Source organism: Artibeus jamaicensis, unplaced genomic scaffold, assembly GCF_021234435.1.
Source record: "Artibeus jamaicensis isolate MK-2021 breed Jamaican fruit bat unplaced genomic scaffold, CSHL_Jam_final contig_3126, whole genome shotgun sequence".
In the NCBI taxonomy this organism is placed as follows: domain Eukaryota; kingdom Metazoa; phylum Chordata; class Mammalia; order Chiroptera; family Phyllostomidae; genus Artibeus; species Artibeus jamaicensis.
The window spans coordinates 7,264,934-7,289,505 of record NW_026521723.1 but is presented as its reverse complement, the minus strand read 5'-3'; the positions used below and the strand labels follow the sequence as shown (position 1 = coordinate 7,289,505).

Sequence of the window (24,572 nt, the reverse complement as noted above, 5' to 3'; positions counted from 1 at the left end):
TCATCTTCATCTCTATTTTTCTACTACAACTTTAGAACATCTCAGAAAGATGTCCATTCGTCCCTTATCATTGTTGTTCTCCAATGAGAGCAAGTGCTTCAAAGCCAAAAGGCAGGTGGACCATCAATGCCTTTGCACGTCAGGGTTGATGTTAGAGGCATAGAAAAAAAAAGAGAGAAAACTGTTATAAATCAATACACACTGAAGTCTGAAGATGCTTTAGCTCCATATCATATTTAAGAAAGGAAACACTCAAGAATAAGGAAATTGTTAAAAAAAAAAAAAAGGATAAGGAAATTGCAGTTATAATTTTCCACTATAACACAGCATCAGCTACATTTTGCCTTCCTTTGAGATACTCAGATGAAAGACAGGCACGTATGAATGAAAATTGTTACCACCTATCTTCTCCTTGAGGATGCAGTTATGTAGTAATCATTCTCATTTAAGTTATTCTCACTGTTCTGTGTATGGCTATCCTTCTAGCTCAGGAGGAAAGTAATTCTTATCATAAAAGGCACCCTATTTCAGAGCCCAGTAAAATTTAAAGCAGCAAGAAAGTGAATTATACTGAACAAGAGTTAGTTAAGGCTTCCAGGCAAAAATGCATGCACGCTGCAGAATTAAATTAAGCCTGCTTATATCAGCTCTCACGGCTAAGTTCCTTGGGATGTATGTTATCTATGTAAAAAAAAAAGCCTCAAATACTCATGTTTTCTATTTTCTGAATCATTTGCACATCTGAGCTGAAAGGATAACAGGGGCCACCATTCACCTCATCCCAGGTCCCCTGGAGGTGGACTACACAGCCTGACATAGCAGACCTAGTGTAGACAATACTTGGAAGGAGATTAAATGAAGATTAAAAACCTCAATAAGGAGGCTATTACAGTGGTGCAGGTGAGAAGACACATCCTGAACACAGATATTCGCTGTGAGGACAAAGGTGAGGAATCCGAGTTGTGAAACATTAGGAGGTAGCATTAGTAGGTCTCCGTGGGTAACAAGTAGTTACTAAGGATTCTGACCTCACACAGGGGCTGCAGAATTTTCTCACCACATCTTCTCTAAATCATTGGATTCTCCCTTCTTTACTTCAAAGTAGGTCATCCTATGTAGGTGAGTTCTTATGATCACAAAGAGTAGTGCAGAGCCAGAAATTTCTCCATTTTCAAATAAAATTGGTTAAGGCCCACAGACACCAATGGCTCTTTTCCCCAGCTACGTGCCAGCAAACAACCTGGGAGATTAACACTAATTAATCTCTGGACAAGGCACTATCAGCTGGCTTGTTGAAGAACAAGCTTTGAGAAACATCAGTATGGCAAGATGAATCTCCCAGAGTACTGACATTCATTTTGGCTTCAAAAAGCATTTACAGCCCCGGCTGTTGTGCTCAGTGGATTGAGTGCCAGCCTGCAAACTAAAGGATCTTGGGTTCAATTCCCAATCAGGGCACATGCCTGGGTTGTGGGCCAGGTCCCCAGTAGGGGCACATGAGAGGCAACCACACATTGATGTTTCCCTCCCCATCTTTCTCTCCCTCTCTAAAAATTAAAAAAAAAATTTTTATTTATTTTATACTTGAAAGCATTTACATACATCCTCAGTAACATATTAGAAATGAACTAGGTAGGCACACAGGTTGTAGCCTTCAGGTGGATGTTCCAGAGAAAGATTAATGGAAATTGAAATAAAGTTCATGAGCCCCTTGCAGCAGGGAGGGATTGGCAGCTTTGTTTTTTCTAATTAACTTCCTGAGGCTTTTCTGCAACTTGTTGACTCCAAAGTGTCAGAATATACATACAGAGACATGGAAGATCTAAGCCACCACTTATGCTGGAACAAAGAAGGTACGTGTCACCGTCTTATACCTGACCACGACAAGATCCTTATTACCAAAAGCAACTGAGATGCAGCTGTCTGGAGCCCTGCTGGAGACCAGTGGAACCCTCACTGCCCCCGCCCCTTCTTCAAGCTTTTCCCAGAGACAAAGCCCATAAATCTCGTGGACTTTCTGGCCCAAATCAGCCACCCTGATGAGAGGACAATGTCTTGCAAACACCTATATCCAGGGTGACCCACCCTCCCCAGTGGTCGGCTACACACCCTTCAAAACCCTTCTACCTTTCCCTTGTTACTGTCATCTTCTTGGACTCAGCCCGCCTGATAGAAGTGTCCTGCCTCGAATAAAGGCCCTTAATTGGAACTTTTTGGCTCCCTGTCCTTTCTTAAAGTGTTACCTTTTTTTTTTTATGTATACTAAATTTTATATGTTGATGAGGACCAAAAGTTTTGCCTTTTGGGATATTGATTTTTAAGCTGATAATTAAGAAACAAGACTCAGAAAGAGACTTTGCTCCTCCTGGTTCCCTGCCGGAGAGATTCAGATGGAAAAACCTGCTTCGGGAAGTCTTCCGATGTTTGCCTTAGGCTAGTTTGAATCAAGTGTGATAAACAGGAGGGCTTCAGGCTTGGGTGTGTTATCGAGATACACTGAGTAGCCCATTGTTCTTGCATAATTGCACAAGCATTTCACTGCTGTGTGTTTTCCACTCTTCCTCAACTACCCGTAAATTGCCCATTTTCACTTTTAAAGTCTAAACCCCATCCCCCCCCCCCCCCGCCCCGGCTTTTTTCCTTCGTCCAAAATGACTCGACCCCAGTGTTGTCTCACTGTGCTTGGAATTTTCATGCCCATGCGAATTCCCCATGTGCATGTATTAAAAATTTGATTTTCAAGGAATAAGAAAAAAGAAGGGCTTGGTCCCCCTCATTTGGAGGCGCCTCCACAGAGCTGCCCTGGAGGAGGCGAGGAGGGTGTGTTGCGCGGCGCTGCTGGGGGCCCTCGCCCAAAAGCCGGACCGCCGGGGCGGCTGGGCGGGTACCTCGGCGGGAAACCCGGGTCGGTAGAAAGCGCCCTTAACGGTGCTCTTTTTTTTTTTTTTTTAACGGTGCTCTTGTTAAGCTCTGACCAATCGCCTGAAAGGGCACTGACCGCCAGGTACCTGGGCGAGGCTTAGAGGGACCGTGAGTGTCCAGCCTGTGCGGGGTGGGCCCCGTTTGGGAAAAGTAGCTGTGCCAGAGGGTCCTGCAAGGGGGTGGACTCAGACCTCGGAGAATCCCGGTGTCCGGAAAGTGCGCGACACCGCCTGGGGCCGTCCATTCTACTCCCCGTATTCCGGGCCCTGTTTTCCGGGTGCCTCCCGCACCAATGCCAGACGCCTGTTCCCTTCCATCCACTCGGAACACCTCACCTCCCCGACCCTTTGCGTGTAAGGAAAGCGGGGCTCAGAGAAGTTTAGCCGTCGCCCAAGGTCATCAGCTGAGCTGACTGGGACTAAACTGGGGGTTGAGTCCTCCCCTTCCTACTTCATCTAATTAGTACTTTCTAAACCCCTGGGCTTCTTAGCAGCAGGCATCCCCTCACCTCCTCTCTGTATAAAAATTTTGATTTTCTCCTGTTAATCTCTGTCTGCTAATTTGACTTTTGGCCCAGCCAGAAGAAATTTGGACCGTGGGAGGAAAAGTATAAGCATTTTTTCATCCCTCACGTGTTTTAGTGATAGCCCGAGGACACGCAATTACTTAGCATGTGCAATTTCAAGAATATCAGGATCTGAAAACTTAATAACCAACTAATGCTTCTCTTGGAGCAGTTAATTGGAAAGAGGCTGGGCAGTAGTAGGGGGAAGGAAAAATGAGAGCATATTGGGATTTTCAGGGAATGTTATTGTTTTATACAAACATTTCAGGATTTATGTATCATTCGGGCACATCTGTAGGGCATGACACTTATACAACTTTAGAGGTCCCTCTTTAAGAAAAAGTATAAAATAACGGCCCTTACTGGTGTGGCTTGGTAGTTGGGCATCCTGATACAAACCCAGAGGTCACCGGTTGATTACCTGTCAGGGCACAAGCCTGGGTTGGGGGCCAGGTCCCCAGGTGGGGGCAGGAGAGAGGCAGCAGATCAGTGTATCTCTGGCAGTTCGTTTTTTACTCTTTCTTCCTCCCTTCCCCTCTCTAAAATAAATAAAATCTTTTAAAAATAAAAAATAAAACTTATTGTTAGTCATTGACAGGTGGTAAGGTGTTATTAGTACAGAAGGGAAGCTAAAGTTTTAATTGGCTCAGTAACTTGCTTAAGGAACAAAACGTTACGTGGTAGAAGAAAATATCTTTGTTTTCTTCAAGTCACCACGTCTGGCCCTGGACTTGTATCGTTTCTACAAATCCCAAGCAGTAAATCCCTTCACACACCCAGTTCAGAAGTCTCCAGCGGCTTTTATTTTTCCCTTGGAATGTTTCTGAAGTTCTCAACTTCCCAAAATCTCCAGAGCCACACCTTAGATAATTATGTTTAAAAGCTCACAGCTCTGGCTGTGTGTCTCAGTTGGTCGAAGTGTCCTCACCAGAAGGTTGAAGGATCTATTCTCCGTCTGAGCCGGTACTTAGGTAAGTTTCAGGTTCTATCCCCGTAAGTTTCAGGTTCTATCCCCCTGTGGGGCAGTTTGGGGAGGTAACGAGTCAGTTTCTCTCTCAAATCAATGTCTCTGTTCTCTCTGTCCCCGCTCACACCTCTCTCCCTCCCTTCCCATCTCTCTAAAAATCAATAAACAGCCTTGGGTGAGGATAAAAAAAAAACAACAACACAAAAAAGGGTCAGGAATGTTATTAATTCACACAATAGGTCCCTCATAAGTAGTCCACACATTTAGCATTCCCAAATTGTGGGAGGGGGGAACCGAAAGGAGGAGTGAAAAAGTGCCTTTGGATGCAGGAAGTGGGAGGAGACTTTTTAAAAAGCAATCTTAGGCCAGAGGCCGCATCAGAAGTAAGAAGATTTTCTTTTTTATCACCCTTGTGTTCTGTTCTGAATATGGAAAATGCAAAAGGCAAGAAGGTAAGTACATTTTAGTGGCTTTGTTTTCTGTCTTTGTGTGTCTCCCTCAATCATGAATACACTGGTTCTTTTGAGAATAAATAGCCCCTTAGGATTTTTCTCTGTATACTTTGTTTTCCTTAAAAGTACAGTTCTATTTATGATTGCAGCCTGGTATATTGGAGTGAGGAAATAATATGAAATGGGCCACCTGTTTTGTTTTTGAGGAAATGCTTGATCTTGTCAGCAGAATCAATGATCGGGGCCAGAAGGAAATATAATGGGAAGAAAGGGAGGTGAGGCAAAGACTTTTGGAAGAGGCACTTGACTAAGGCTGGGCCAGAAGCTAAAGGGAAAGAGGCTTTAGCCCCGTCATCGTGCTGTGGGGGCTAAAAGGATACTACTTTTTCTCCTACCTTCTAAGTTCTCTGGCTGGGCTATAATCAAATTAATGGAGACAGACCAACAGGAGAAAATGAAGTTTTAATACATGTTTGTGGGGGATTCACCTGAGCCTGAAAATTGCCCCAGGCAGTGGGGCAACACTGACATCTTGGACAAAAGCGAAAAGGAAGGGAAGTCGGGGTCTTAAATTTCAAAAGTAAGAATGGGGAATTTTCAGGTGGTGGAGTAAGAGCTGAACTTCCCTGGCAGGAAACCCTTCCTAGGCGACGTAGAAACTGGGATATGGAGATATATCTAGCCAACAGACCCCTGCCTGACCTCCTCCAGTTTATCATACTTAATTCAAATTAGGCTAAGGTGAACACCCTAACATCTCCTTCCTGAAGCAGGTTTCTGTCTGAATCTCTTGGGAAGGAAGAGGGGGAGAGTTAAAAGTCCTCGGAGTCTTGTTTCTTTAATAAACGGCTTAAGATCAATATCCCAAAAAGGCAGATTCAGGGTGGCAACGATTTGGTTTCTTTTAGTAAAGAAGAATCGAACTCCTTTGCCCAAAAAAACTGACTGCTTTCGGGGTCTCTTCCGAGAACCCGGTTGTTTTCAGCCTTTCAGTTTAAGACTTCTGAGTCTCAAAAGTGAGTATTTTATGAAAGAGTTTTGCAAATGTAAAATTCGAATAAGAATGTTAAAATGTTATAGACTGTAAAACAAAAGTCACACAAATGTTAATTTGTCCTGCACTCCCATGGTGATGGACAATGGAAAAAATTTAGCTGAGGGAGTCAGTTGACTTTTGATTTAATTTTGATCTGAAATGACTAGTTCTGTGCCCTTAATTTTGTAACCTCCAATCCTCAGCATTTAAAAAACAAAATAATAAATTGTCACCAGATTGTTGTGAGATTAAATGAAAGAAAATAAGGAATGCGTCGAACAATATTTACGAGAAGGTAGAGATGTGAAATGTTACTTTATCCATACCACCATTGTCCTCTTGTTTTAGTTCAAATAAACGGTAAGTATGGAGTGTCAACCATGAAAGGGAAAGAAAGAATGGGGAGAAAGCCCCATTTTGTGGGGCTTATAATCAAATGGTGTAACAGGTATTAATTAAATCTCAAGCAACGGTAAAACTACAATTGACTAATGATGGGAATGAGGAAATATACGTAGTAGGTTTGACTTGGTCTGTAAAAACTAAAATTGATGCTAGATGAATTAACACTTGAAGTGAGTTTCTAAAAGATTAAGATTTTAAAATGTAAATAGAAGTGGGTGGGGGTGGAGCTGAGGGAAATCCCTAAATGTGAAAGGAACTGGGTTGGAAAGGAGAAAGAGAGGCTGAGACTGAATGGAACTTGGCAATGGAGAATAGTAGAGGGTGGGGTAGAAGATAAGAGGCTGGTGGATTGATTATCTTCCTGTTTCCCTGCTAACGAGAAACCATTGAATAGATATACAACAACCCTGTGGGAAACATTTATTAGTAAGAGGTCAAGACTAAAGAAATGGGGTTAAAAAAATCTTCCAGGTGAGAGATGAAGATAATGTGGCTGATATAAGTAAGGGCTTCCTCCAAAGCAGAGCATAGTTTCCTCTTACTGTTTGTATTATTTTCTGTCTTCTCTCATACATTCAAATTGGCCTTCTCCCATTTCTCTGACATCACTTTGCTGTCTTATAAATAAATCTGGGCATTACACGTTGTCGGTGACTGAAGGAGTCCGTGACTGTCTTGGTGTTGTGGGTATAGCTTAACTTAAAGCAGGTACGAAATGTAATGTGGTGGGTCAGACATCAGAGGAATGACTGACCGGCTCTTTTTGTCCCCAGTGTAAGTCCAAAAAGAAGTCAGGGGGGAAAAAAATGGCTTCCGCCAGTTTTCAACCAGTAAAAGCTGAAGAGGAACATCAGGCTGCCGGTGAATCAAGTACAGAAAGTACCTCCAGGAAGGAAACCAAACGGAAAAGGTCTATGAAAAGTGACAAAGGTAAGAGGTCATCAAGTCCCTCAAATCCCATTTCTTAGGGGTAAGAAGCCTGATGAGTTTTTTGTGGAGTAGAAAAGAGATTTTTGCCCTCTATACCACAAGTCCTACACTTCCTTTGAAACTTTCTTTGAGTCACCTGTTAATACTTTCTGTCTCCAAACTCCCACAATATATTTGGTTCTAATCATTTTGCTTTTCACCCTGACAAGGAGAAAATTCTGATGTGTTCTCAATTACAGTGGGTCAAGACTGAGAGAAAGACAAAACTGTTTGTTGATGGCTGTGGCTAGCTAAGAAAAGACTACTCACATTCTTTCTGTATTTGTTAGAGTTTGGATTAAATTCCTGGTGGCTTTTTCTTTACGTCTGGACTTTGTGACTGCACCTTTCCCAGTCCTGACCTCACTTCACTATCCCACTCCTTTGCTGATAGCTAATGTGAATTATTTTAGGTGGCTTATACCTTTTCTCTCCCTCCCTGCTATTTAAGTACGAAAACACTCACAGGCCCTGTCCAGATAGCTCAGTTGGTTAGTGTTAACAGATACACCAAGGTTGCAGGTTTGGTCCCCAGTCAGGGCACATGTAAAAGCAGCCAAAGAATAACAAATCGATGTGTTGGTGGTGGTGTTTCTCTCTCTCCCCCCCACCCCCCTTCTCCCTATCTTAAAAAAACTCATACACTTGTAAAGTCTGAAGTTGTTGGACGTGTGTATCTTTTCCACCTCGTAAAGCTCCTGGTGGTTTGGACTCAATGTCCCAAGACCCGTCACTTTTAGCCAGCGTTTTGGGGTTAATAAAACCATTCCTTTAAAAAAAGACTGTTGGCTATGGAAATTAAAATTTTTGTTCCAACTCGTGGCTTGGAGTTCAGGACCTCTGTGTATGATGGTTCAGGGATGGACCGATGTAAGTTTGAAATCACATTTATGAAATTGCACTTCCTTTTTTTAAAAGTGAGGATAATACCAATTGGGCCGAGTCTCGAGGGTGGGGTGGAAGGTTAATTGTAATTTACATGGAGTAATGAGGTAAAATGCCTAAATTATACCTGACTACTAACGTGAACTCTGTGTTCTACGAGACTCTCCTGAATGCCGAGTGTGAGGTGCAGCAGGACACCTGTGCATGATGAGAACAGTGCTGCCCTGGTGGGGTGGGGTGGAGGGTTTATGGGTAAATGCTTGCAGCACTGCAGAGTGGTTTATCTATTTTGTGAGAGATCAAGGAATCGCTGAGTATTTATGATCTCAGGACTAAAAACTTCTATCATTCCCCTGGATTGGAAATGTCTAGGCAACAACCTCCTTGGAGTCTGGATTAAGGGGCTCATTAGTCTTTGAACTGTACAATGGGGACTGTACTGTGATAACTAAAAGGGATTATACTTCTGACATTTTAAAAGGTTACACAAAAGTTAATTATTACTAATTTTATCCGATTCTCCTCAAGATTCCTGTCCACAAGAGACGGCACAAAACAAAGAGAGAGTCAGAATTCGGAAGAAGATACCAATCCCTCCGTTGCCCGTTATATTGCCACCAGTTGACCTGCTTCATCGAGACATCGTGAGGGCTTGGTGCCAGCAGTTAAAGCTGAGCACCAAAGGCTTGGTGAGAGCCCGGGGTGTTGGACTCGTTGAGGGGAGGAAGGGTAACAACCTTCCTTTAATCATTAACGCTCATTAACTCATTTTCCTCATCTTAGAAAGTGGAAGCATATAAGAGGCTGTGTGACTATGCTTATCCTAATCAAAAGGTAAGTAATTTGTAGGAAATTTGGCATAGTGGAAGTTGTCATTCTCATCCTAATCACCTACTTCAACATGAAAAAGTGAGTAGAGAGATTGTCCTGGCCCCTCCTTCCCACTCCTCTCCTTCTTAAGGCACAGTATCCCCAGTCCTCGCTTTTTACCAGTGCTTCAAAAAGTAATAAAAATGAGGCTGCACTTCTGACAGCACTTTAATCTTTTCAACTCTGTTTGTAGTATATTCCTGTCTCCTCAAAGGAGTCCAGGGTGTTGACAGAATCGAAAAGGAAATTGAAGATGGAAAAGGAGGGAATGACTCTGGAGAGTTTTGGTCTTCCTGAAATGATTGCTCCCCCTGAGGAGGGGGTGCCTGGAGGGGCTACTGCTCTCCTTGAGCGAATGGACGGTGTTGTCGTGACAACTTCCACACCAGAAGCTGTGTTTGCTTCCTGGAGCAAAATCGCGGCCAGTGCTGGGCAGATGGAGACATCGCAGTCAACACAAGAGGCCTCTGGTAAACCCGATATCAAAAGCTGGTTCTGGTTCAGATGAGTAAATACAGTTAATTGATATTCATCTCTGATAAACTTTAGGCTATAAAAATTACCTGAAGGACTGGTGATTCCCACCACCACGTCCCACACTCTCCAACCCCAGCTTAGCTTCTGATTCAGGTCTGAGATAGAGCCTGAGAATGTGCAATTCTAAAAATTTTCCAGGCCCAGCTGATGATGCTAGTCGGGGGACCACCACACTTTGAGAAACCACTGCTTTAACTTGCTGGTGTCATCACAAGGGGGATAGCAATCTGTTAAGATTCATTTCTTTCCTCTTCTGTAAGGAATTAGAAGTAAGGGCTCTAAAATCAACTGCCTGACCTTAAGCCCTGGATCTTCTAACATCTTTTAAGTGAGTGACATTAACAGACTATTTAAACTAGTTCAAATAGTTTCCCAGTTTCTTCACTGAAAAAGAAGTTAATAATACTTATGATGCCTATGTAAGAATTACAGAAGACCATTATGATACCATTAAACAAAACCATAGACTGCTGATCTCAATGAACTGCCTGTGAAAGAGTTGACACCCCTGAATCTATTCCCTGAAGGCTATTCCAGACCAATCTGGTTTAGTCTATTAAAGGATACCAGCATAGGTAGGATACCACAGACACCTCTCTGACATAAAAAATTGCTTTCAGGCAAATGTAAATAAACAAACTTAAAAAAAAAAAGAAAGAAAAACTTAGCCTTTTCTGCCTAAAGGCAGTATGTAAATTCTTGTGCTGGAGACACTCTTATAGACCCAGAGATGGTACCAGGGCCCTCTGCAAATAAACTTGACTCCATCAGTTTCCTCTACTATGTTCACCCTCTCACGACTCACCACCCTTGGAAGCCTAAAACTGCTCTCCTTTGTTCTATTATTTCTCTACAAATTTATTCTTCGTAGAACATGTTGTATAAGACACAATTCTAAACCACCATTATGAGTTAGTTTTTGTTGTGTTTTCTCTCACATGGTATGCACTTCACACATTAATATACTATTTTTTACTTATTCATCTGTCTTTTTGCTAGAGTCCCAGGTGAGCCCTGGCTGCTGTGGCTCAGTGGACTGAGGGCCGAGCTGTGAAACAAAAGGTGGCTGGTTCTGTTTCCAGCCAGCGTACATGCCTGGGTTGCAGGCCAGGTCCCCAGTTTGGGCATGTGAGAGGCAACTGATCAGTATATCTCTTGCATATGATGTCTCTCTCCCTCCCTCCCTTACCTTCTCTTTAAAAATAAAAAAAATCTTTTTTTTTTTTTTTCAAAAAGTCTCATACCATGGTTATTGTGGGTCAGTGGTTTGAGTGCCACCCTATGAACCAAAGGATTGCTGGTTCAATTCCCAGTCAGGGCACATGTCTGGGTTGTAGTCCAGGTACCTGATAGAGGGAGCGTTAGAGGCAACCACACACTGATGTGGTTTCTCTCCCTCTCCCTCCCTTCCCCTTTCTCCAAAAATAAAGAAAATACAGTTTTTAGAAATTGAAAAAAAAATTAGTCCCAGCTGAAAGCCTGAGATGGGTAGAGGTGAAGGTTTGCCTCCCCTACACCACCATTTACCCACTTGCACCTATACCACTTCCAATGAGTTTTTCTCTCCTTTTATAGTTGTAACAAGAACTGCCTTGCATTGTTTTCAAAAAGGAACTCATGAGAGCAGGTTAAATTAGAATTCTAAGGTTTGTATCTCAAGAGCTAGCACCTGAGAAAGAATCAGGCTGTGGTGCAATTTCTAACATGATAATTTGGTTTTGCTCTGTTCACACTTACCTCTCTTCCCTCCCCAGGTGTCAGGTGGTGTGTGGTCCATGGGCGAAGTATTGCTGCAGACACAGAAGGTTGGGTTAAGCTACAGTTTTATGCTGGGCAAGCCTGGGTTCCTGAAAAACAAGGGAAAGTGTGTGCACTCTTCTTGCTCCCGTCCTGCAACCTCCCGCCCCCGGACCTGGAGGACAATATGTTGTGCCCCAGATGTGTTCATAGGTAATTACTTAGTGCTGTTCCACAAACAAAAAATAGGCACCTGGATTTAGTCAAGGGAGAGGGGGGTGCATGTTTATGTTAATTAGCCCTGTTTTTCCATCATAAATTACCAGTAAAGAGTTTCAAGAAAATCAGTACCCATTAGTGTATTCCTAGGAAAAAGAACATTTTTGTCCACTTGGAGACCCGTAATTCTAGAGAAACAAACCTTAATAATTGCTATATTCTAAGTACAAGCTCTGCACAGAAATAATGACCAGCAAAAAAAAAAAAAACAAACTCCTTCCTTTAGGTATCCACTGTCTAATGTGGATGATTCATTTGTAAACAGCTGTCATACCATGTGTTGACTGGTATAACAAAGATTTCTTGACAAAAGGGAAGAACCGACTAGATGGAAAGGAGGGGGGGGGGTGTAAGGTCATTTTCCAGCACAGCAACCAGAGCCAATCCTGTGAAAGAACTTAGGACAACATAGAAATTGCAAGCAGTTTAGTGTGACAGAATATAGTTGGAAACCATATTCTGTTTTCTCATAAAATGGGCATAAGAATGACTATCTAAGGATATTGTGAAAATTAAATGAGTAAACAAGAAAAACATACATCTGCAAACAATTTCTAGTAGTCAAGGGCCAGACAAGGGTCAAGTCAGGCAGCTCATCCCAGGTGATGGGCCACTAATAGGTTTTAAACAAGTAAATGGACAGGCTTCATTGCTGAGGAGGGAAGGGCATAAGATCTGTTAAAGAAAGCTTGTGGGATAATACAGTTTCTTTGTGTTTAATGGGTCTGGCAACTTCTAGAGATGCCTCCTTAACAAACAAAAGAAATCTGGCTAAGGACAGAGCTTTAGGGAACAGCAGTATTGGGTGGGTATGTTGAAGGATGCAGAGAAAAACAAGGAAAGCTAGAATATGAAGTTAATGGGGAGAATTTGCATGGGGAAGTGTACTTAATTCCAAGTGAAGTTTCAATAAAGTACAAATAATATACTTGCTTAGATGATATGAGAGATTCAGCGGAGTAAAGGGTACAGAAAATGTGTTGGTTGAATATGGAGAGGAGAGAGGTAGGTAGACACTGCAGCTGTAGGTGTTTTCTGAAAGTACAAATGGAGAAGTGGATCAGTAGGATGCTTAAAGGAAATTTTCATTATGGAAAGGGAAAATGGGAAGAAAGGTGTCCCCCTGAATAGAGGCACTTGGTACAGCCCAGTCTTGGTTTCTAGGGATCCATTCTGCCACCCGTAGCTGCAGGGAAGCATCTTGGGTTCCACTTCTAGCTCTCCCGCCACCCCTTTGGTGTCATGGTTACTGAACACCACGGCTGGTGAAAGGTAGCAGTCTACAGTGGGTGGGCCCCTCAGGCCACACTCACCCTCCACCAGTCTAGGACTGCCAGTACCCTGAGCCCTGGCACAGGGAGTGTACGCTTATCTTTTTCCCATTTGGCTGTCCTGCTTTCTGCCACAATTCTCTGCCAAGCAAGTTAAATACAATTGAGGTCACTTTGAATAGCTCTTGAATGACATCCTGGGGCCATTGAGAAAATGGTAAAAGAGTCACTCGGGGACCTCTCCTGCCTGTGGCTGCACAGAGCAGGAACACGTTAGAGGCATAACCTGGCTGAAAACACCATTCCGAAAGGACTCGGGCACATCATTCCACCCACTCTCCTAAAGTTTGAGGGCAATTTTATTGGCCTTCCAGCAGTGGGTTTCTTGTGTTTTCTCATTTGATTTTTAAAAGATAACGATCATTTCATTTGCTTTATAGGAACAAGATATTAATGAAAAGCCTCCAGTGAGATTATAATGCTAAGAAAAAAAGAGTACGGCTAGGATTATAATTAGTGGTAGAAAGGTGACCATGATGAACTCCGTGGTGCCACTGACTCTGAACTCCAGGCTGCTTGGACACCCTCCACACTTCCTGTTCACAGGCCCCACAGACTGGAGGGGCAGGTGTTACCTTCCGATTCCCAGCATGCCAGCCACTTCATCTGTTGGGATATAGACATTTACATTTTAAACTGGAAAAGCCTTTTACAAATTATCAGTCATCACTGTGAATAAGATGAAAAAATCACACCATCAAAAGACTATCCTTCTGAATCAGAAGTGAACACAGCAGCTCCATCACGGTGGGAACCTCAGCAAACATCGTGCAGAGAATGAAGATCCGGGCAATCCCGCGCTGCGTTCCTGCCTCGGGACTCTGGCTCCCCTAGGGGGCTGCTGCCTTCTGAGTGGGATAACTTCAAACTGCTGACTATCTTAAGCCAAAGGAAAAACTGTTCTTTTCTGTTCTCCAAAAAAAACTCATTGTTAATATACAGAACATTTTTTAAAAAATTGTACTTATTTATTTCTAGAGAGGGGGGGAAAAGAGGAAGAAAGAAAGGAAGAGAAACATCAGTGTTTGGTTGCCTCTCGTGTACCCCCTACTGGGGACCTGGCCTTCAACCCAGACATGTGCCCTGATTGGGAGTCAAACTGGCAGCCCTTTGGGTCACAGTCCCGCACTCAATCCATCGAGCCACACCAGTCGGCTTAATATACAAAATATTTTTCAAAGTTTTCTTAACCCGGTTTCCTATAGTGTATCTCCTGAATAAAAACACAGGACACTTTTCTAGTATTCTTATCAGTCGTAACTGTTTTTTGCATGTTTCTGGTGTTTAAAACATTCAAGGTTATTTCTTAGTACATAATACGTCTTAAATGTGTATGTAAAAAATGTATTGTGTTCAGGAAATTTTGTCATACAAATTATTAGTGCTCTTAACGTAGGAACAAGACAAGGCATGATTATTAGTAATCATTTTCTCGGTGTAATAATACAGTATTCTTTATTGTTGCATGTATATTTTGATTTTTTTTCTATTTTAACTTCCATTTTTTTCATTGGATTGCTCAAGTTTCTATTTTATTACCTTGCTCTCTTCCCTTTATTAATTTTGGAATTTTAGTTTGCTTTCCAATTCTGCTTATCTTGTTCCTAGCACACTAAATAAAGTAAGCTTAAGATTTCTCTCTATATAAAATAAGTCCTCTTCTACCATTAAGGATGTTTATTTACCCCTCCTTACTGCCCCAGCAAAATAAAATCCCTGAAGTCACGTTTTCCAGCTCTCCCAAAATTACTCTGAAGTTTTAACTGCTTACTCTATCCCTCCTTCACTCTCTCTGTCCCATGCTCTCCAAATATTTCAAGAAAGGGAATTCCATGACAAAGGGGCGTGTACATAATCTCTAACATTGTTTTATGATTATTGAGTTATAAATGTATATATACACAAAATATATGAAAAATATTTCATTAGCCATTGACATTGATTAATGAGGTACAGAATACATAGGTGTTATACCAACTTTTACCTTTGAAATTTTTTAAATAAAATAATTGCATATATGAAAAGACTCTTGAAATATAAGTCAGATTGTGACACTGCTTAGAACCTTCACATGGATCTCATTTCATTAAAAGGAAAAACCAAAGTCCATGTAATACAATGACCTAAGTCTCCTTGAGGGACGTCTCCTTCAAGTCAGGTCTCCTACCTCGTGTTCCCTCACCTCTGACCTCTTCTCCAGCACCCTGCTTTTGCTGTTCCTTGGGCACGTTTAACATTGCTTCCACAGGCTGGAATGCTCTTTCCCCAGATATGGCAAACTTACTTTTACTCTTATTTTATAGAGAGGGAAAGAAACCAATCCTCTCACATCTAGGGACCTGGCCCACAACCCAAGCATGTGCCCCGACCAGGAATCAACCAGCAACCCCTTGGTTCACAGGCTGGATCTCAATCTACTGAGCCACACCAGCAGGGCAAGTAAACTTCCTTACTTTTAAGTCTTTCTTCAAATGTCACTTTTTCAAAAAGGTGACCCCCCCCCCCATTTAAAATCACAAGCTATTTCTCAACCCGTCAGTACCATATATCACTCTTCAGCTTTCTAGATGAATGATGAGTGAAAATGGATTGCAAGTTACTTAGGAATCAGTATTTAGAAAATTGATCTTTGTACTCTAATGTGTTACTGCATGATGAATATAACACAGCTACACTCTGATGCAATGACCTGACCTGTGAGTAGGGAGCTACAAAACAAACAAGAGGGCAGGAATGGATGTTGGGTGAAATGTTAATGCCCTGCAAAGATTAAGAGTAAGAAGTCTAAGACCTAGGTTTCAGGACCAGTTGTGCTTTTAGTTGCTGGATGACTTTGGAGTATCTCTTGACTACATGGCAATGATCAGAATATTTATGTCACAGGATTGAAAGAATTAATGAGAATATATACAACATACTTAACAAATTGAAGGTCTATGCAAATGTTGATTATGACTATTTTATTAAATGTCTCTTAGCTATTTTTTATTGATTTTACAGAGAAAGAGAGGAAGGGAGAAGGAGAAAAACATTGATTTGTTGTTCCACTTACTTATTCATGTATTGGTTGCTCCTTGTATGTGCCCTGACTGGAGATTAAACTCGCAACCTTGGGGTATCCGGACGATTCTCTATCCAAGGGACCAATCCACTCAAGGCCTAGCTTCTATTCTTCAGTGTTAAGTTGCCCCAAACAAAATGCTTCCCTGACTTACCAGCCTGCTTCCCATCACTAGGTTATTTTGAGAAATTTGCATAGCTAGCGCCAACAACAGAATTTGAGTATTGCTGGCAAAGTTAGTAAATTAGAAATGTGTGCTGCTCAGAACAATGGTGTGAATGTGAGTTCTTTGATTAACTCATATTTTGCCCTTATTCTCTGCAGAAAATGTAATTTGAGAGACTACAAACAGGCATTTTTTAAAAAGTCACTTGTTGGGAAAGCAGCAATAATATAAAGTAATACTTTTACTGAATCATTTTGCCTAATTTTAGTTTAAAGCAAGGTCAGAAGGCAGAAGGATAGAGAAGAGGGTGTTATTCTTCATATATTACTCCCTTCACACCCTGTTCTGCTTTCGTCTCTAACATGGAGGTAAAAACATTTATTTTTAAACAGTGATAATAGTGTCTCACTTCTGGACACGATCTAGAGACCCGTTTGCAGAATATGCTCACCTCAGCAGAAGTAGTCCAGAAATTATATCCAAGAAGAGGCATGATACCAGCCAGTTCAGCAAGGCCCACACAGACCTAAAAAAATAAAGAAGACTGAAGAAGCCTCTACCCTTGACATGGGTAAAAGATTTTTTTGTGTGTGTGTTCTTATCAAAATGGGTTTTTTTAAATATATTTTATTGATTATGCCATTACAGTTGTCTTATTTTCCCCCCTTCATTCCCCTCCACCCTGCAAACCCCCTCCCACCCATCATTACCCCCCCTAGTTCATGTCCGTGTGTCACAAGTTCTTTAGATTCTACATTTCCCATACTATTCTTGCCTTCCCCCTGTCTATTTTCTACCCACCATCTATGCTACTAATTCTCTGTACCTTCTCCCTACCTCTCTTTCTCCCACTCCCCTGTCACTAATTCTCCACGTGATCTCCATTTCTGTGGCTCTGCTCCTGATCCAGCTGTCTGCTTAGTTTGCTTTTGTTTTAGGTGTGGTTGTTAATAACTGTGAGTTTGCTGTCCTTTCACTGTTCATATTTTTTATCTTCTTTTTCTTAGATAAGTCCCTTTAACATTTCATATAATAAGGGCTTGGTGATGATGAACTCCTTGAACTTGGCCTTATCTGAGAAGCACTTTATCTGCCCTTCCATTCTAAATGAAAGCTTTGCCTGATAGAGCAATCTTGGATGTAGGTCTTTGGATTTCATGACTTGGAATACTTCTTTCCAGCCCTTTCTTGCCTGTAAGGTCTCTTTTGAAAAGTCAGCTGACAGTCTGATGGGAATTCCTTTATAGGTGACTGTCTCTTTTCTCTTGCTGCTTCTAGGATTCTCTCCAACATTTTTATCTCGGCTAATGTAATTATGATGTACGTTTGTGTGTTCCTCCTTGGGTCCAACTTCTTTGGGACTCTCTGAGCTTCCTGGATGTCCTGGAAGTCTCTTTCCTTTGCCAGATTGGGGAAGTTCTCCTTTATTATTTGTTCAAATAAGTTTTACACTTGTTGCTGTTCCTCTTTCCCTTCTGGTACCCCTATAATTTGGATGTTGGAACGTTTAAAGATGTTCTGGACATTCCTAAGCCTCCTCATTTTTTTGAATTCTTATTTCTTCATTCTTTTCTGTTTGGTCATTTCTTTCTTCCTTTTGGTCCACTCCATTGATTTTAGTCCCAGATTTGTTTCCATCACTATTGGTTCCCTGTGCATTTTCCTTTATTTCATTTAGTGTAACCTTCATTTTTTCATCTAATTTGCAACTAAAATCAACCAGTTCAGTGAGAATCCTGATCACCAGTGTTTTGAACTGTGCATCTGATAGGTTGGCTAACTCTTGGTCACTTAGATTTATTGGCTCTGGGGCTTTGAGCTGTTCTGCTTGAGCCATAATGTTTGGGTCAGGTCAAGCCTATTATGTATGAGGAGCAGAGGCTTAGGTGTTCACCAGGGTGAAGCAACCTCAGTCCCTGGGTTGTGACTGGGTGTTGGGAGAAATTGAAAGCTATTTTAAGACACAACACAGTGACTAGAGAGTGATTTGTGTTTGCAGCCCAGTTGTTTTTGCAGCCCGGTGGCTTGTTTTGGGCCTAAGAGGCCAAAAACCTCTTTTGGCTTCTCTAGACTATTTATCATCTACATAGCAGAGATAATGCTCTGCTTTCTGCTTCTGTAATTGCCTCCTGCTTTCGATCCGGAAGTAAGGGTCTGAAGGACGGGCTCTCCCTTGCTCTATAAAATTAACTGCTCCCCCACTGCTGAGTGCCCAGAATTTGGAAACTGACTCCTCTGGGTCGGCGTACATAAAATAAACTTCCACTCTGTACACCCAAAAGCAGCTGAGTTGTTTTCTGTAACATATGGTTCCAACACTCACGCTAGCAGGCCTTTTTACCTCTGGTGAGGGGACGGTGGGGGAGTGACCCAGAGGGAGCCCGGGGCGAAGAGAAGCACAAGCCCCTGTGATTTCCGGTCCCGGACACCCCGGGCTCCGTGGAAGTCATCCCCCGGACCACTCTTCAACCCAGGCAGGCAGGGTATGGACTGGAACTATCCAGACCTGAGAAGTCGCCAACGGTAAGTGCCCCGGGGGACCAGAGCCCGAGACCCGCCCACTCCTTGGGGTGGAAGGAAAGACTGATTGCCTCTCAGGAAGGCAATTAGCCATAAGTCCTCTGGAGGCCAACTGGCCATCTGGAAGGGGAAATGTATCCCCACCTGGGCAGTCCTACTCGGGAGGGACCGTAGAAACTCTTGGATGTCTGTGTGTTTGTAGGAGTGACTGTGTTTGTGGCTCCATGGGTGAAAAACCTACGGAGCAAGAGTGACCCCCACCCACTGGAGGGACAGGAGGCGGCCCAGGCCAGCATGGCCCCCTGCACCTGGTCCTGCTAAACGGGTCACCAAGGAGACAAGCAGGGCTACCCCAGCCGAGCCCCCTTGAATGAGCCAGAAGCGAGCTGTGAAGACCTCCTGGGCCCGCACTGGAGGCCCTGGCAGTGGGTCCTTTAAGAAACCAGACACCTCCCGGGAGCAGTGAATACCAGATTGCCTAAGCAGAGGAACCAAGAGTAAAAGGAATGATAGATAAATCAAATAAGTAGAAATATGTATAAAGGATATGAAAGTTTTAATCCTGGAGTAAAGGAAACCTCAACTACTTATTTTCTGGTTTTGTGGGAAAAGAGCAAATTTCTCACATGTGGTTCTGTTTCTGATCAGAAATCTGTATTGTAAGACCTAGGAAAGGTCGCCTGTAGCCAGTTGGGGAGAATGCCTTCGCCACCGGGGACCCAGGAAGGGTCAATTGGGGCTGATGAGGGCTTCAGCCTGAGGCAAAGCAGCATGTCTCTGCCATGAGACTGGGCCTGAAGGAGCATGTCTCTGCAAGGCACCAGTGGATGCACTGATGCAAGAGATTGCCTCTACCTGTGTATTGTTTTGGAACTCTGTTTCAGATTTTGCTCCGTATCTGCTCTGAAAAGGAAAAAGAAAAAGCCCACTGGCAGGTGACAAAGACCAGAGTTACTGGCACCTACAGTCCTCAGCCTAGCTGGCTTAGACCCAGACCAGACTGCCACAGGGCTTCAGAAACTCTCCCACTCTCCTCAGAGAGGCCCTGGCCAGAGATCTAAAATCATTCACCGAGAAGGAGACTGATCCAGTGTTACTGCAGTGTGTAGATGACCTCCTTTCAGCCACACCAACCCCAGACAGGTGTTGGGAGGGCCCTGGCCAGCTGTTCGAACTGCTAAGCAAGACAGGGTACCGGCTGTCCTTAAAGAAGGGGCATAAATTGAAACAGAGTAGGCACACTGCATACTGGCCCCAGAGCTCAGGAAAAGTAGAGCGCATGAACAGACTCTCAGGGAAACTCTGGCTAAGTTCCACCAGGAGACTGGACTGCCCTGGACTGATTTGCTGCCACTGGCACTACTTAGAGTTAGGAATGCCCCTAACCCTTCAGGCTACACCCCATATGAGTTAGTTTTGGGGAGACCTCCTCCCATCCTAAGAATAGATAAAGAGGGACCCCAGACAGCAGGAACTCCTGTGGTGACGTTGCCTTGTGGGGAGGTGAGGCTCACTGTGGCTTCTCCCCGCCCTGCAAGTGAGAGAAGTCTTCACCACGGATTCGCAGCCTCTGCGAGTGGGCTCTGCTCACCTGCTGCAACAGGGGCCTCTGGGGCCTTTTTCACTCTGGAGACTAGAGCCAGAGCCTTGGGACTGCCAATGCAGGTGGGCAGAACCAGAGTCGAGGTGCTGCCATTTTGGGTAAAATGGATGAGCCACGTGGATGCCCCACCATGGAGGACAGAGCATTCATGGGCGTTGCCATCTTGGAACTGGCTAAGGCTTCTTTTCAGATTATGGGCTGTATGCTGCTGCTGTGTGGACACTGTAGCAGTCAGGTTTTCTGTGTAACTGGTTCTGATAGGAATAGCTCTGGTTTTGAAGGTCACGAACTGAGGTCCAAGGCTGACCATCTGATTTATAGGGTGTTTGCAAGGTCCAAGCATCAGAAAGGTGAAAAAATGTCCCTGCAAATCTAGGGACTTTTAGTAGAAGATGCCTAGAGTGCTAGGGACTTTTAGCTGCCAGATACTGAGTTTAAGTACAGTCCTTCCCAGTGTGGGAAAGGAACAGGGATTAAAAGTGAATTATGGATAAATCTGGATAGGTAAAAAGGCTATAGAAGGTTTGTGAATATTGCAGAAAGTCTGTGGTAAGTTTAACAATAAATGGAAATGTGAAAGTTTAGGAAAGAAATTATGTGGTGTTAGTAATAGAAGGTATAAGGCACGGAGATGCATCTTGATGGGTATTAGAAGGAGAAAGATTTTCCTTCAAGCTTTGTGTTTTCTCCCTACCTGATCCCTCCAGAATTTGTCACTATAAAAGAATGCATGATGACGTAAGGTTTCTTTGCATAAAACCAATAGGACCAGTCATTAATAGTGGTTTTGTTAACCAGGACTTTGACTGGAATGTCACACCTGAAGGAGGCATGTATGGGTTCTGTTCGTTACCAGAGAGCTCAGAGGAACTGGGATTGACCTGTGAAGCTAGCGAAAGCCCACGAGAAAAGCCTGGTACTTTGGTTGGTTGTGCGGTTCCAGCCGGCCTTTCCAGGGAAGGAACGAAGGTTGCTTTCCTGAAAGATGGCTAAAAAGGAACCTGTAGACACAATGGAGGCTCAAGGATTTGAGTGAAACAACTGGTACAAGTGAAGCCAGATGGCAGGTGTGTGGCTCTGCTTCTGTGCCCCGAGGGGTGGACTGAGAAGTCAATCTGAAGGTTCCCAGTGTGAGTTCCAGAAAAGCAGACTTAAGGATCATAAGTGATCCAGGTTGCTCTTAGTGTGTTTATGCAAATGAACAGTCAAAATCAAGAGCAGGACCCAAAGTAGTCCCTGTAATAACAGTAAGGGTGATCTTAAGGAGAAAAATTGTAGTTCAAGGAAAATTACTATGCTCAGTATTAGACATCAGAATGGTCCACCTAACTGTCTTAAAAGTTTATTTACATTTCATAGTTAAAACCAGGTTTGTGATGTCACTGAAGATGTACAATTCACAGGTGCAAAGGACCTGTCAAATTGCCACTGTTGAGTGTCATTGCAGGAAGGACCTTGCAATGGAATGTCACCCCAAAAGACAGTCTCATAGGCACAGCGACTGGTTTGGGGATTATTGTGTGAATTAACCTGTGTGTTCTTCTGTTTTCATAGGGCGTATGCCTATGACCTGCCTATGCCTATGGATGATTAGTTACAATATAGGCCTCATTTAAGGATCCCATCTTCGTCATCGCCCCCCCTGAGACTCAACGGTTCGATTTAACTGAGTAGGTTGATGAAGGGTCGGGGTGGTCTGCGGGCTTCACTTTAGAACTGATTTTCCCTTTTCTGTCTTGATAGCTTGGCAGAAAGGGCTCAGAAATCTGAAAAGAGGAAAATCCTAATGTATTCCCCCCAGCCTGAGTGAAGTATAGTGGGCCACAAGAGTCTTGGATAGGTGTAGCATGCCTTGTACACCTTCCTCCAGATAAGCCATTCTTTACTGAAGCCCCTGCCTTTGTCATTTAATGGTTATGATTAAATTGTGTTTCCAATTCCTTGCCTAATCTGTCACCTCCAGAATATGACCTGACCAGAAGGCCAGTGGTCCAGTAATGCCAGCCTTTGGACACCAAGCCTGCGACTTCCTGGTGACAGCCAACTGACCAGAACCCTGTAAGGTCCTTCCCCTTGCAGGAAGGACTCCCTCCGTGATGCACCCCCCTTCCCTTTCAGGGTACCCCAGACCCAAGGGTAGGTGGGACGACGTCCAAGTCCAGCCAAAAGTAGTTACAAGAAGATGAGACCTTCGTCCATTGTCCTTTATATGATTCCAGAAGGAGAAAGGAATCTCAGAACCCCTCCCTAATAGTAAATCACAGGAGGAGAAAAATGATGAGGAAAGAAACCTCATTAATGCTCTGAATCCTGGGAAAGGAGGGGACCTGTATGTTCCTAGGAAAGAAATGTTACTTACTATGTAAATCAGTCAGAGGTCATAGCAAAGAAAGTTAAAGAAGTCAGAGAAAATATGAACCGCCATGCCAAAGAAACAGAAAGTTAATTTAGAGAACTGGGGAATAAACCCTCAAGCCCAGCTCCAGTATTTGCTCCCCTTCCTGGGACCCCTAATTGTCATTTTCTCAAGCCTGAGTTTTGGCCCCTGTGTACTATGGACCATAGTCCAGAGTCTAGAGGCCACAGTGACTCGAAGAACAACCACCAAGATCCTGTCCCTCCAGAGACATCATTATCAGAAGATAACCCAAGATTCATAGACCAGCCTTGTAGTGTTGCTAGACCAGCTACCAGTGCTGTCAAGCATCAAAGGGGGGAATGTTGGGGAAAATTGATAGCTATTTTAAGACACAACACAGTGACTAGAGAGTGATTTGTGTTTGCAGCTCAGTGTGTGCAGCCCGGTGGCTTGTTTTGGCCCTAAGAGGGCAAAAGCCTCTTTTGGCTTCTCTGGACTATTTATCGTCTACATACCAGAGATAATGCTCTGCTTTCTGCTTCCATAACTGCCTCCCGCTTTCGCACCAGAAGTAAGGGTCTGAAGGACAGGCCCTCCTTTGCTCTATAAAATTAACTGCTCCCCCACTGCTGAGTGCCCAGAATTTGGAAACTGACTCCTCTGGGTCGGCGCGCGTAAAATAAACTTCCACTCCGTACACCTGAAAGCGCTGAGTTGTTTTCTGCAACATGGGGAGGGGTCAGAGAGGGAGCAATGGCGCTTGTTCTGTGCTTTCTCTTGAATTTCGGTCCCCTCTACCGCTTCCCACAAGCAAATTGGACCCTTCTGGTGCTGATTCCCGGGTGGGTGGGCTTGTGTTCATTCTAGGACCCTCTGGGTCTCTCCAATGAACTCTCCTGAGAGGCTGGGAGCCTCTCCCGGCACCTCAACCTCCGCAAGTGTTTCCAATGGGCACTTTTAGGCTTTATTTCCCATCCCATCGCTGGGGCTGTGGTTTGCGCAGTCTGTCTCACTGACCATTTTTAAACCTGCCTGGTTTCTCTACACACAAATGTGTGTCCGCAGTCAGCCAGCTGCCTTTTCGACCCTCACTGGGTTTCTGTCTGCACCCGCCCGGGTCGCCAACCACCGCCTGCTCCTGCTGGGACCCCTCTCCACCGCCGCCGCCTATGCCCCTCTTACCAGTCTGGACGAATGGTTCATTGTTGTCGGACTTCGGTACAGTTCAATTTTCTGTCTGATTTGGTTGTGTTTTCATTTCTAAATCTTTGTTGTCCTTAAATTTGGTTGTGCGAGGAGGTACAGTGTTTCCACCTACGCCTCCATCTTGGCCAGAAGTCAAAACACTTATGATAAGTAACTCAGACTATATTAAGATCAAGATGGTAGACACACAATATAATATACTGATGATGTACTTTAGAATTTTACACCTGAAACCTATATAATTTTATTGTCCAATGTCACGCAATAAATTCAATAAAAATTTAAATAAATAAATACAGAGAAGCCAATAAAAAAGAGAAAATACGTCAGTGTATGAAAATACGTATGAGAAAATAAATCAACCCTATAGCAGTAGCCTCAGCTGTCCTTACTGCCAATTCTGATCCCTGGACCCAAAAACTCTGGTAAGACTGGTAATAGTGCTCGTGTGAAAGAGGAAATAGCTCAATTTTAATGAGCTTCAAATGGAAAAGAAGAAATAAAAAAGCCACTTACCATTCAACAGTCCATAGGTTGGAAAATGGATTCTTGTAAGTGATCTCTCTGTTTGCTGGAGCTCACATTCTCCTGGCAGATGTCAATGTTGTTCCTCAATTGATTTTTAAGTTGAACAGTTTGGCCCTGTCCTTTTCCCAACATTGAGTGTAATTTTAATTCTAGAGGGAAGTATAAATTTTTGGT

At 43.4% G+C, this 24,572-nt stretch overlaps 1 protein-coding gene across 1 annotated transcript; it reads left to right on the top strand.

Moving 5' to 3' along the window:
• Positions 1 to 4,882: 4,882 nt before the first annotated feature.
• On the top strand, positions 4,883 to 13,366 carry DPPA4 (developmental pluripotency associated 4). The gene is made up of 7 exons (XM_037128648.2): positions 4,883 to 4,906; positions 7,121 to 7,277; positions 8,730 to 8,890; positions 8,985 to 9,035; positions 9,265 to 9,541; positions 11,363 to 11,558; positions 13,336 to 13,366. Exons 1-7 carry the CDS (start codon positions 4,883 to 4,885, stop codon positions 13,364 to 13,366), a joined length of 897 nt encoding a protein of 298 aa, XP_036984543.2.
• The last annotated feature ends 11,206 nt before the right edge of the window (positions 13,367 to 24,572 follow it).